General features: G+C 43.0%; 1 protein-coding gene across 2 annotated transcripts in view; it reads right to left on the reverse strand.

Moving 5' to 3' along the window:
• Positions 1–13,482, reverse strand: part of Heatr3 (HEAT repeat containing 3) — a 38,004-nt gene that overhangs the window by 24,119 nt on the left and 403 nt on the right. For both annotated transcript variants that reach the window (XR_015643973.1, XM_087596614.1), the window contains exons 2-6: positions 13,310–13,482; positions 11,134–11,221; positions 9,275–9,387; positions 6,698–6,807; positions 1,665–1,805 (exon numbers count right to left, since the gene is read on the reverse strand). Coding sequence is in view for 1 of the 2 variants with exons in the window: in XM_087596614.1 (XP_087452740.1) it covers positions 1,665–1,805; positions 6,698–6,807; positions 9,275–9,387; positions 11,134–11,221; positions 13,310–13,482 (625 nt within the window). In the remaining variant the exon portion in view is untranslated. The remainder of the gene's footprint in view (positions 1–1,664; positions 1,806–6,697; positions 6,808–9,274; positions 9,388–11,133; positions 11,222–13,309) is intronic.

Raw genomic sequence — 13,482 nt, forward strand, 5'->3', positions numbered from 1 at the left:
CCAACCAAAGCCCAAAGAGCAGTAAACACACACACACGCACGCACGCACACACGCACAGGAATACTACTCAGCTTTGGAAAAGAAGAAAACAGCAGAGTGCTGGGTTTGCTCCCCAACATATCATGAACTGGGTATGGTGACACACACTCATATTCCTCGCACTCAAGGAGTAGGGGCTTGCTGTCATCAGACTAGAAGTAAGTTTGAGGCCAAACTGGGCTACAGAAGGCCCTGTTTCAAAGAATAAAAAGAATCAGTACTAATGCATGTTACTATGTAGACAGCCTTGAAAACCTTAGGCCAAGGGAAGTAAGTTAGTCATAAAGGGACAAGTCCAAATGATTCTATTTGTATAAGGTTTTTACCAGAGTCAAATCCATAGAAACAGGAAGCAGAATGGTGGTGTCCAGAGATGGGGAGGGAGAGCAGGGTCAGGAAGTGTTCTCACTTAGTGGATAGAGTCACTCTTCAGGATGAAGAGCATTATGAAGTATATGCTACGGAACTAACCATCAGATCACTTCAGATTTCTATATTCAGAGACACTGGGGCAAAAAAAGAAAAAAAAAAGGGAGGATGAAGCTCATAGAAGAGCAGGTCATGTCTTAGCTGCTCTAAGTGAACTGTGAACTCACTCAGTGGGTCATGGGAAACGGGAAAGCTGGGTACAGAGATGGCTCCGCAGTTAAGAGCACTGATTGTTCTTCCAAAGGACTGCAGTTCAGTTCCCAGCACCCATAGAGCAGATAACAACTATTATAACTCCAGTTCCAGGGGACCCAACACCCTCATACAGACATATACGCAAACAAACCACCAATGCACATAAAGTAAAAATAAATCGTTAAAAAAAGAGAGCAGGGGCTGGAGAGAGATGGCTCAGCGGTTAAGAGCACTGACTGCTCTTCCAGAGGTCCTGAGTTCAATTCCCAGCAACCACGTGGTGGCTCACAACCATCTGTAATGGGATCTGACGCCCTCTTCTGGTGTGTCTGAAGTCAGCTACAGTGTACTTGTATATAATAAATGAATAAATCTTTAAAAAAAAAAAAGAGAGCGGAAAGTCTAAGTAGAGCACTTCTATGTTAGACAAACATAGTTTGTCACACTGGATGGGCTGGAGAGACGGCTCAGGGGTTACGGGCATTGGCTGGTCTTTCAGAGGGCCACTGTTCACTTCTCAGCAGTCACATGGTGGCTCACAACTGTCCATAACTCTAGCTCCAGGGGATCCAATGACCTCTTCTGATCCTCAGGCTCCTTCACACATGTGGAGTAAATTCACACAACCACACACATATAAAGAGAAAAAGTAACCTAGGCAGCAGTGGTACACGCCTTTAATCCCAACACTCTGGAGGCAGAGGCAGGCAGATGTCTGAGTTTAAGGCCACCCTACAAAGATTGCAAAGACATCCAGGCCCACAGAGAAACCCTGTCCAAAACACCAAACAAACAAACCAAACAACAACAACAAAAGGAAAGAAAAAAGATAATCTTTTAGATTCTAGGAGGCTTTGTAACAATGAAAAACCACATGGGTTAGGGATCTCTGCTCTAACACCTACGATGTTCACAGACCAGACAGAGCATAGAGCTGGGAATGACTGAATCCTGGCCCCCACTTCTATCACAATTACAACTTCACTTGGGTAAACCTTACCTGCCACCAGTGTCTTTAGAAGAATGTATTCCATAGAGGTGACAGGACAAAGCAAAGCAGACTCCAGTACACGCAGTGCTGTGCCATCAAAAGATTTCAGGAGCTCTGGATTATCTTCTGTCACTGTCTGTAAACAATAGGCTATAAGACAAGAACCAACAATTTAGAAACCTGTGAATTATTTAATATAATTTACACCTGTATAACTCATAAAAATGTGCATTTTTACAACTTTTAGACACATCAGCCTCATTAGGTATATAGGCTTCCCTTCGAGGATGATATACGCAAAAGAGGCCTCAGTGCTAGAGATCTCCATCTCTCCTCTTTTTTAAATTTCTAATTCTTTTTCTTCTTTCCTTCCCATCCCCCCAAAACAGGCTTTCTCTGTGTAGCCCTGTCGAACTCATTTTGTAGACAATGATAGCCTAGAACTCAGAGATCCACCTGTCTCTGGAGCACTGGAATTAAAGGTGTGTGTCACCCTCACAAGCTATATTTTTAACTCTTTATAAAACTATATTTTCGGGGTTGGGGATTTAGCTCATCGGTAGAGCGCTTGCCTAGCAAACGCAAGGCCCTGGGTTCGGTCCCCAGCTCTGAAAAAAAGAACCAAAAAAAAAAAGAAGAAGTAGCTGAGTGTGGTGGTGCATGCCTTTAATTCCAGTACTCTTTTGTTTGCTTGTAAAATTTATTTATTTATTTTAGGTATATGAGTACACTGTCACTCTCTTCAGACACACCTGAAGAAAGGCACTGGATCCCATTACAGATGGTTGTGAAGCACCATGTAGTTGCTGGGAATTGAACTCAGGACCTCTGGAAGAGCAGTGTTCTTAACTGCTGAGCCATCTCTCCAGCTGAACACCAGTACTCTTTAATCCCAGCATTTAGAAGGCTATCTGTGAGCTTGAGGCTAGCTTGATCTACATAGTTCCAGGACAAGCAGGGCTACGTAGAAAGAGCCTGTCTCCAAACCAACAAACAAACAAACCACCCCAAATAAAACAAAGCCAAGATAATGGATTACAACACTCATTCTAGAAATGAACACTACTGAAAGCATAAAAACAGCTGAGGTGCTGCTGATCAGTGGTGACACACGCCTTTAATCCCAGCACTCAGAAAGAAGCAGAGATCTCCAAGAGTTCAAGGCTAGCCTGGTCATCCTGGTCTACAGATGAAGACAGCCAAGGTTACGGAAAGAAACCCTGACTTAAGAAACCAAACCAATCAGGAAAGTTTGTGGTACATGGCTTTAATCCCAACAATCAGGAGTTATTGACAAGTGGATCCCTGAGTTTGAGGCTAGCTTGATCTATAGAGCGAGTTCCAGGATAGCCAGAGCAGCCCAGAGAAACCCTGTCTCAAAAACAAAACAAAACAAAACAAACAAACCCAAAACAAAACTGAGATCACACAAAAGGTTTTGAAGGTAGAGACCTCTGAAGTACAAAAAACAAAATAAAGCCAAATTAGTTTCCTTTGAGATATTTATTCCAAAAAAAATCTAGCTTTTGAAATTCCAGATTAGATTGTATCTATCCAAATGAATCAAAACCATATGGGTCTGGAGAGATAGCTTAGCAGTTAGAAGCACTTACTGTCCTTACAAAGGACCTGGGCTCAGTTCTTTGCACACAATCATTTGTGTCTCTAGTTTCAGGGGAACTTCCAAGGGCACCAGGCATGCATATGTGCACACACTCATACACACAAACTAAATAAATCTAAAATTAAAATGTAACTCATTTTACATGCTATGATGCACATTAATGCATATACTTACTCCTAAGAGTACTGTGTTACAAGGGACCAGGGCTAGTCACTTTAGCAAAAGACAAGATAAAGAGCTGGGGTGATAGCCCCATGACTGAGTGCTTGCCTAGCATAAGCAAGGCTCTGGGATGGACCCTAGTACAAAACAGCAAACAGTCACCCCAACAGCCAAACAGCAACAAAAGCCAAGATAACCTGTGAACTCTATTGTAAACATAATTTCAAAACATTATTCTGGACAGAACAGAACCCTGTAAGTTTACTGTATTTTATGTGAGCCTTGCTTTACTTATAAAATGTCTGTTTATAAAAATCACTAATCTGGCTAAATACAGAAAGAAAACACTACTATACACTTCAAAATGACTTTATGATGATCCATTGTGAAAAAAAGTACATTAGAATAAAAAGATCCAGGGCCAGTGAGATGGCTTACTGGGCAAAAGTCTTAAGTTGTCTCTGGAGTCTTTCTTACAGTAAAGGAGAGAACTGATTTTTTTCTTTTTTTTTCAACAAGGTCTCACTATGCTGTGGTTTGTCCAAAGTTATCTGTATTTTGATGCTAATTCCACTGCCCCAAGGACAGCAGTCTAGTCACTACTCAGGAATCAGGTGACTTCATCAGAACCTTCTCACCATTGAATTTGTAAAGTACAGGTGAGGGGCAGGTACAGGATAGAAGGAGGCCTGTCATTGGAGAAGGAAGGATGGGCGGGAGACAATTTTGAAGGAAGAGGAGGAGTCAGAGAGGAGAAGAGACAGGAGGGAGAGAGGAGAGAGAGAAGCAGTGGCAGGACCATGGAGGCTGACGTTAAGATTCTGCTCTGTTTATTTACAGGTTGTTATTAATGTTCCTAAGGGATGGATGGTACTGGGCTTTGTATGTTTAGGTGGGTCAAAAGTATTGTGTTGTGTGTTCTTTTATGTGATGGTTTGAGCGTAGGAAAGTGTGTGGTGGCAGGAGACTCTGGGCCGCCACGGAGTTGGGATGTGTTTCTGCCAAGTTATCTCTTGGGACACTGTGGTGTGAACTGAGCGAAGTAAAAGACACCAATACTTTTTTTTTATTTTTATATTTTTACAACAACACTATATACTCTAGCTATTCTGGAACTCACTATATGGATCCACCTGTCTCTGCCTCCCAGGTGCCACCACTATGCCTGACAGACTCTCGATAAAGCTGTCTTATGACCTCCATACACAACCTATGTGTGTGCATGCTATCACCCACAGTAGTAATGAAAGAGCTGGGGCGGGGGGGGGGGGGATCCAGAACCTATTTTAATTTTTAAAAATGTATCCATTAATTGATTGATTGACTGCCAGCACAGGCTATAGGCCACAGTGCACACATAGACTAACTGGTTCTCTCTTTCTATTATGTGGGTTCCTGAGACCAAACTCAAGTTGTCAGGCTTGCACTGCAAATCTTTTACCCACAAAGCTATTTTGCTGGCCCAAGCTGATGGGTTTTCTTTTAAAAAGCATTTTTCCTCTTAGATTTTTAAAGATATACTGTGCGTGCGTGCGTGCCTGCCTGCCTGCCTGCCTGCCTGTCTGCCTGCCTGTCTGCCTGCCAGTATGTGCATGAGTACAAGTGCCTGTAGAGGCCCATAAAAAGGCATCAAATTGCCTAGAGCTCGAATTAAAGGCAGTTGTGCTGCGGTCTAAACTTAGGCTCTGGAAGAGTAGTGCATGTTCTTAGCCATTAAACCCCTTAAACCATCTCTCCAGACTACCTCTATACTTTCTTCTAAACTAATGAATTAACCTACCCGAAATTCTTGTCTTAAAAATAAAAACTAGCTTAAGAGTAAGACATTTACTCATTCATAAAACACTAAGCTGTTTCTAAAACCCCATTGACTCAGAGCACTGCCCCTACAGATTCCGTTCAACAAACTGATCTTTGCAAGTTTCCCATAGTACTTATTTCACTATTTTACTTGTTTCCCTCTTTTGTCTCTCTCTTCCTAAAACATCTGAGAGCTGGCATAGTGGTGCATACCTTCAGTAGTGGCACTGAAGAAGTAGGTGAAGTTAATGACAGTCTGGCCTGCATAACGAGCTGCAAGTCAGTCAGGGCTGAGAAGGAGCAGATGCTCAGCAGTGCAAACACTGAGTGCTCTTACAGAGGACCTGAGTTCAGCTCCCAGTACCCACATCTGACAGCTCACAACTGCCTGCAACTCCAGCTCCTAGGGATCTGATGTCCTGTTCTGGCCTTTGAGGCTGACCCCCAGCATACACACCCCTTTAATAAGAGAAAAAGCATCTACTAAACCCAGGGGAAGCAGAGCTAAGAGGAATACATTTCTTCCTTTTACAGAAAATGCATAATTAAAGGAGAATTGGGTAGAGAGAAAAAATCTGTTTAAGTGTTTCTTCCAGCTGACCACTGTCTGCGTCTGCCTCTTCCTGCTGCTGGGCTCAGGAGTCTCAACGGTGCTCTGCTCAACACAGAGAATGTAGGAAGCTAAAGCAACTGCTATACTCCACATCCCCAGCTCCCATGAAAGGGACAAGCTTAACTGAAAGTCCAATGACCTCCCACCCCACCACCCCTGCCCCTGCCAACAAAAGCAACAAAAAACCATCAGTTTTCTTCGGAAATCAGAGAAAGTGATATAAAAAATGCTAGTTAGGCATAAAGGCCTAGGAAATATGGGTTTTTGTTTCTTAGTAAACAGAGATGAAAACTTCAAGAATAAAAGCTTATAAGAAATTAGACACTAAGCCAGGCAGCGTTGGCACATGCCTTTAATCCCAATACTCGTGGAAGACAGAGGCAGGTGGATCTCTGTGAGTTAGAGATCAGCCTGGTCTACAGAGTGAGTTCCTGGTCAGTCAGGGCTACACAGGAAAACCTTGTTCTGAAAAAACAAACAAAACAAACAAAAAGGCCAGGCTTGGTGGCATACACTTTTGATCTTGGTACCTAGGAGTCAGATCTCTGAGCATCAGAGCTTAACCTGGTCTACAGTACAAGTTCCAGACCAGACAGAGCTAAGCAGTAAGACTCTGTCTCAAAAACAAAACAAAACAAAACAAAACAAAACAAAACAAAGAAACAAACCAAACCTTGCAGAATTGTGTAAGTAGAGTATTAGCCATGCCATGGTTTTACAGCAACTGCAAACAAACAGAAGCTCACTGGACCCTTACATCTAGTAACAATAGGGCTGTTAGCAGACACACTGTGCCTGCACATGGCGACACAGGAGTAACAAATGAACACTTTCCTTACTTACCTACGGAGACAGCCAGATCAATGCTGGTGGGGAAGCGACGTAAGTACTGTAACACAATCTCCAAACACCCTTCTTTGTTGAAAATGGATACTGCTCTACTACTGCATTCACTAAATAGAAGAGGAAAAAAAGTTCACTATTCATATTTTAACATGAAGAAATCAATCACGGAAGTCTATGAAAAAAATTATGCTTTATAAGATCAAAGATCAGGCGTCAAAACACCCACCACTTTTATAAATAAAAAACATCCACTCTTATTTATTGTACATGACAACCTTCGATCAGGGCTTCGTTCCCTTCACACTAGGATCTCTTGGTCGATCTCTACTTACAGGTTAGAGCTGAACGAAACCTCAAAAATCCAACTTCCCATTTTACAAACTTGAGAGAACCCAAGACCCCTGGGTGAGGCAATCTATCTGCAGCCCTGTATCCTGGTGTGGCGGCACACTGCCCAGGCCTCAGTTCCTTATGTATATAGACTATTTTTTTTTCCACTATCACTCCATAATAATGCATTCAAGTAAGGACAAAGCCCTCTATCACACGAAAAGCAACATTTCTAATTGAAAAATCACATTTTTATGTACTCCTGGACTGCAATTATAATTCCAACAAGAATTTTTAATCTTCAGATTAATTACTCTAATAAGTATTAGTTTTGAAATCACAGAGCTTCTTTAAAAGAATCAGTATTACTAATAAGCATATACACTAAATACAGGTTAAAAGAATAATTTCACTCATGTTTCGGGATATAACCTGAATGCAAACATACACATAATATATTAACAGAGATTAACAGGTGACTCATACAATCAAAATATACTCTGTTAGCTATCTCTTTAGTTATTTCAGCACTAAACTATAGCCAAGAAGGCAAAGCATCTATCAGTAAAGAAATGTAAAGAGTGAAATGAAATTCTAGGAGTGATGGTGACCATAGGTGGTTAAGACTGGACTCGGAGGGACTCAAGACAATAAAGTTACTTTGGAGATAGAAATATTAGGCCAGTGTTTCTCAACCTGTGGGTCATGACCCTACATACCAGATATTTACATTATGATTCATAACAGGAGCAAAATTACAGTTACGAATAATAACAAAACAATTTTATGGTTGGGGGTCACAACATGAGGAATTGTATTAAAAAGTGGCATCATTAGGAGGTTGTGAACCACTGTATTAGGCTCTCTTTAAAGAAAATATTCTTAAAACGCCCAGTTCAAACCATATGTGGTGGCTCACACTTGTAGGCCCAGGACATGGGAAATAAAAACAAAAGAGTCAGGAATTCAAGGTCATCTTCTACTACTTGGCAAGTCCTAGACTAACTTGGCCTATACCTGTCTCAAAAAATAAAAATTAAAATAGCTGGAAAGATGGCTCAGCAGTTAAGAGTAAGTGCTGTTTTTGTAAAGACCCAAGTTTGATTTCCAACACCATTATCAGGTGGTTCATAACCAACTTCAGGTCTCTGGCCAGGAAGGTTACCAGCATTCACATATATGGACCCACGCACATACATGTAACTTAAAAAACACTAAAAATTCAAGTTCAGTGATCTTCTAGCGACTGGAGATAAACTACAGTGGGAGAACACGCTTAGTGCTTAGCAGCCATGAGGCCCAGGGCTCCCAACAACAAAATTACATAAAATAAAAGATTTATGGTGCACATAAAAACACCAATCAATCAGTGGCTCATGCACCATCTCTTACAGCTAATTTGCAATCGCGCAATCAAAAGATCAAGGAAGGGGGACCATGAATTCAAGACCAGCCAAAATTACATAGTGAGGTCCTGGGGGTAAAGGGGAGGCAGGGAGAGAAGGAAGGAACAAATGAAGAAAGAAAAGGGGGGAAGCCATTTTCTCAAATCTCTGCCAGTATTTCTGGAGGAATAGAATGTGACTACTAGTTAAGATGAAATCACAGGCAGACGCAGACTGGTAAGTAAGCAGCTTTTCAAGATTTAACTCAGGGGCAGGGGGATAGCATAGGGGGTTTACGGATAGGAAACCGGGAAAGGGGCTAACATTTGAAATATAAATAAACAAAAAAAAATATCCAGTTTAAAAAAAAATCTAACTCAATGTTAAAGTCTCAGAAACACTGCTTTTAGGGTTTTAGTTGCCCCCTACTGAATATAAGAAACTGCGATTCTGCTATAATTACAGACGTAACACCTAGCTTCAAAAGTGCTTCTAGGCTTTGTTTCTGGCTACTTTCATTCGCAGCCGTGGTCCACTTTTACCTAATTAGTGCCAGCAACATGGAAAAGAAGTGGCCTTGTTCCTAGTCAGTCCCAGAGAGCGCCTCTTGGAATCTACTTCCTATTCAAAGTCACTACCAGAGCAGTGGATAAAAACACCAGCTAATGTTTGTGGTCTCTTTTCACTCCAGACACCACGAGCGTACACGCCGTGTTGATTAGGAGGATGAATCAATCGCAAGTCACCACGTATTCCCACCTGCTTTGTGGCACACATCTGCGGGCGGATGCTACAGTTTGAGAGAGAGCCGCAGACTGAGCAGTGACACAACAGGAGGATGCTGCTGGATGGAACTTACCATACGTTCCATAACACATTCACAGCCTCATTGGCTATGCTCTCTATAGAGTTTCTTTTCTTATCGGCTTTCTCCTGTGGAGACATCTCGTTGGAATCCAGTCCAGAGCTACACTGCAACCAAACATCATGATTAGCACCCAGGTTCAAAAGAACCGTTAAGTAAAAACGCTAGCAATAGTGAAGAATTACAACCTCAAAACACCAGAAATTATAGTGGTTAATTAATCACATCAAATGGTTATAAGGACAATTCTCAAAATGGTGCATCCCTTGGGCATGGAGAGACGACTCAGTGGTTAAGAGCATTCTCTGTGTGTCCAAAGGAAGGTTTTACAGTGCTCTTGCCTGAGACCTGGGCTCAGGTCTCAGTATGCACGTCAACTGGTACACGGCTAGGTATAACTTCAGTTCTGAGTGATCTGACACCCTCTTCTGGCCTGTGAAGGCACATACACGTACACAGCAATCACTCACACAGATACACACAAATAAAAACTTAAAAAATAGAAACACAGACAAGAAAGGTCATCAAGGCCTCCCCCATGCAGTCCACTCTTTGCATGAAAGTGCAAGATCAATATAAAGTATTTTCCCTAATATAATAAAAGTCAGAATGACAGAGGGCGCTGATGTAAAGCGAATAAACACGTTTACATATTAAAGACAGAATGACAAAGAAATACAAGAGTAAATATCTGTACAGCATCCTGTAAGCACTATTCTGAGCATTTTACAAGTATTAACTTGTTAATTCTCACAACAAACTTGAGGCAGCTTAACTATTAGCCTTTATCTCCCAGTACAAGTAGGACAGTAAGATAAAGGAGGCTACTGAAGACAGAGCGGAGTGTGTGGTAAAGCTGGGCTTCGGCTGCAGGTCGCCTCCCAACGGCACCCTTGACCTCTGTGCGGGACTGCTTCCTAGCGCAATCCAGGGCGCTCTCTAAAAGGTACTCTGAGTCTTAGACTTCTTATGGGGAGAATGCCCTCTGCACAGAAGGTTTTACAGCATCCCCCATCTCTACCCAACTGAATACCAGCAGCGTAGCGCTGAAAGTCGCCTTCAGTGCAGCACCACGCCTTTGGAGGGAGCAGGACCGATGCCTCACATCACAACTCTATCTCTTCTGTAACATTAGTGAAAATGTAGAGAAGTAGAAGAAAGGCATGACAGGCTGAGAGGAACCGTAAGAGTCTAGCGTCCTTCACCAATGAGCTACATCACGTACTGTGAACAGTGAGAGTACAACAGAATCTTTTTAAATTCATAATGTCTGTGCCTTGGGCCTATCCGCACAGGATAAACTAGTACAAGAATACTTGCCTTGGACTTGGGATACAGTTGGCTGGTGGTAAAGTGCCTGCCTGGTAGGCACAAAGATCTGAGTTACCTTTCTAGCACCACAAAAAAGAAAGGGAAAAGAGACTTGTCTCAGAGGACCTCTGTGGAGATGGACTGACAGGCAGACGTGAGTGAGCAATCAGGAATCAGGGAACGGGCTTGAACAGGAGTGTGTGTGTGTGTGTGTGTGTGTGTGTGTGTGTGTGTGTGTGTCGGGGGGAGGGGGAGACAAACGGACGGACGGACGGACGGACGGACAGGGTAAGTGTGCATATCTTTAGGAAGGGCTCTTCTAATCATAAAGGTGGCAGAGACACAAATAATAAGAGATTGGTAGTAGTGATGCCTTTGTACTGTTTTCAGGGGAAGAAGTGAACTGTCACAGTTTAAAGGGACACATAACAAACGACACCAAAGTACTGAAAAATAAAAAACAGACAAAAGAAACACCCAAACCTGTCTCCTAAAAGCTCCACACAGAAGTCATCATTCAGGCTATCTTAAATGTCACATACCTCTCTTAGTAGTGCCACCAGGGGTGTCATGATGTCCTTAGCCACCATGTCATCACAAACGTCAAAACCTCCACAAGCACTGAGGTTTCTACACAAGAAATGTAAACATGTTTTACTTTTAAGTCATATCTTACAAAATGCTGCTAAGTTCTGTATGTTTAACCACAGTTAAGGCTTCCCACAGAAAAACTGTGTTTGTCAGATGCTGGAGAACAAGCCTACAGATTTTCTTTTTTTTTTTTTTTTGGTTCTTTTTTTCGGAGCTGGGGACCGAACCCAGGGCCTTGCGCTTCCTAGGTAAGCGCTCTACCACTGAGCTAAATCCCCAGCCCCAAGCCTACAGATTTTCAACTGACCCGGTCCTCAGCACATCAAATAACTCTGTCATTGTCTTACACTGCCCGTTGGTTTCAAGCAGCAACATGACTAAGGCCACCCTTATAAAGGAAGCATTTATTGGAGGCTTGTTCAGTCTCAGAGGCTTAGTCCATTGTCACGGTGGAGCATGGTGACATGCATGGCACTGGAGCAGTAGTTGAGAGCTGTATCTTAATCAGACAGAGATGTTGGGCCTGGTGTGGGCTTTCTGAAACCTCGAATCCCACCCTCAGTGACACACCTCCTCTAACCAACACCTACTACAACAGGCCATACCTCCTAAGCCTTCTCGATCAGTAGCACTCACTAGTGACTAAGCATTCAAATACAGGAGCCTATGAGGGCCATTCTTATTCAAACCATCATATCCCTAGTAGCAGTCTCTGTGATTACTACTAGTTGTATTTTTACATATATGTATTATTGGGTTAATAATAATCAGTATACTATTAACACTAATTTTAATAAACTTGATTTATATATTTATCTGGTTGGTTGGTTGATCAAGACTGGGCTCCTATGTATAAAACAGCCCTGGCTGTCCAGGAACTCGTTAAGTAGTTCAGGCTGGCCTTAAACTCACAGAGATAAAGGTGTGCACCACCATGCCCAGACTTAACGATTTATTAGGTTGGAAATGACATCTGTATTCCTCACTACACTGTTCCCCAAGCCTAGTTGAGTGACTGGCACACAGATGCTCTATCCAGCATTTACTAGACTGAAACAACACACACAGGCACATCTGTAAGAGCACAAATACTAACTTTCTGCCCTCCCTACAGTTCACTCTATGCACAGCGATCAGAGTGACTTTTGCTTTTTGGTTTTTTTTGAGACAGGGCTTCTCTGGGTAGCCCTGGCTGTCCCGAAACTTACTCTGTAGACCAGGCTGGCCTCAAGCTTAGAGATCTGCTTGCCTCTGCCTCCCTAATGCTGGAATTAAAGGCATGTGACATCATGCTGGAAGGTCTAAATTTTATTTAAATTCAGCCTATCAGTTATTTCTTCAGCGGATCATGTTTTGCTGCTGCGGTTAAAATCTCATCCCCAAACTCTAGATCACTTGTATTTTCTTCCTATGTGTTTTAGGAGTTTTGAATTTTGCACCTTATATTCAGAGGTGAGGCCCCTTAGTTCATATGGTGAGTGGCTTTTTCAAAACGTAGATTACACCACTCCAGTTTAGAATAAATCCCTCACCTCGGCAGCCTCAGCAAATATAATCTCCCCACGTTTCTCCTTGGCCACATATGTCAATCTGCACTCTGCCTTTCTCTGCCATTGCTATTCCTCCCATAAAGAATGCTCACACCCTTTTTTTCCATGCCTGGTTCTCTGATCTTCTGGCCTGTTTATAAATGTGACATCTAATTCAACTCCCCCTCAACCCGAAATGCACACTCCTTTACATAATACGTCTCCATAATACTGTTTTGTCTTTTAGCTCGTTTCCAGATACCCTCTCAGTGGAGCTCCTGGAAAGACATCTTACATGCTGAAATGACCGTTGTACTTGGAGCCCAGACTTGGAAGACTTTATCCTATCAGGACCCTGGGGTGGGTTTTGAGAGGAGGGAAATGTGAATGAGGTTTAAGGGTTGGTGAAGCTGCCAGGTGGATACAAAAAATGTGTGTAGTCGGTGGGCCCCGGGGTCCTTTGGAGCATGGACTCACATCTCCATCCACTGCAAACCTGAGTTAACCAGCAAGTTATTCTCCCTCCAGAAGTAGAGAAGGCATCGGGCGAGAGTTTGTTTGCTCGCAGGGACACTGACTCAGACGCTCTAGAACTCACCTCAGAGCTCCGGCCGCCGTCTCCCTTACCGCTAGACTTGAGTCCAGCAGCAGCGGCCCAAGCCGCCGCACGGCATCCCGGCGGGCTAAGTCTGGTAGTGCCGGCCGCTGCTGCACTAGCCGGGCCAGTCCCGCGCAGGCGCACTCGCGGACCTCGGCGCTCGGGTGCTGGAG

The sequence above is a fragment of the Rattus norvegicus genome, chromosome 19, assembly GCF_021556685.1.
Source record: "Rattus norvegicus strain SHRSP/BbbUtx chromosome 19, alternate assembly SHRSP_T2T, whole genome shotgun sequence".
Classification (NCBI taxonomy): Eukaryota; Metazoa; Chordata; class Mammalia; order Rodentia; family Muridae; genus Rattus; species Rattus norvegicus.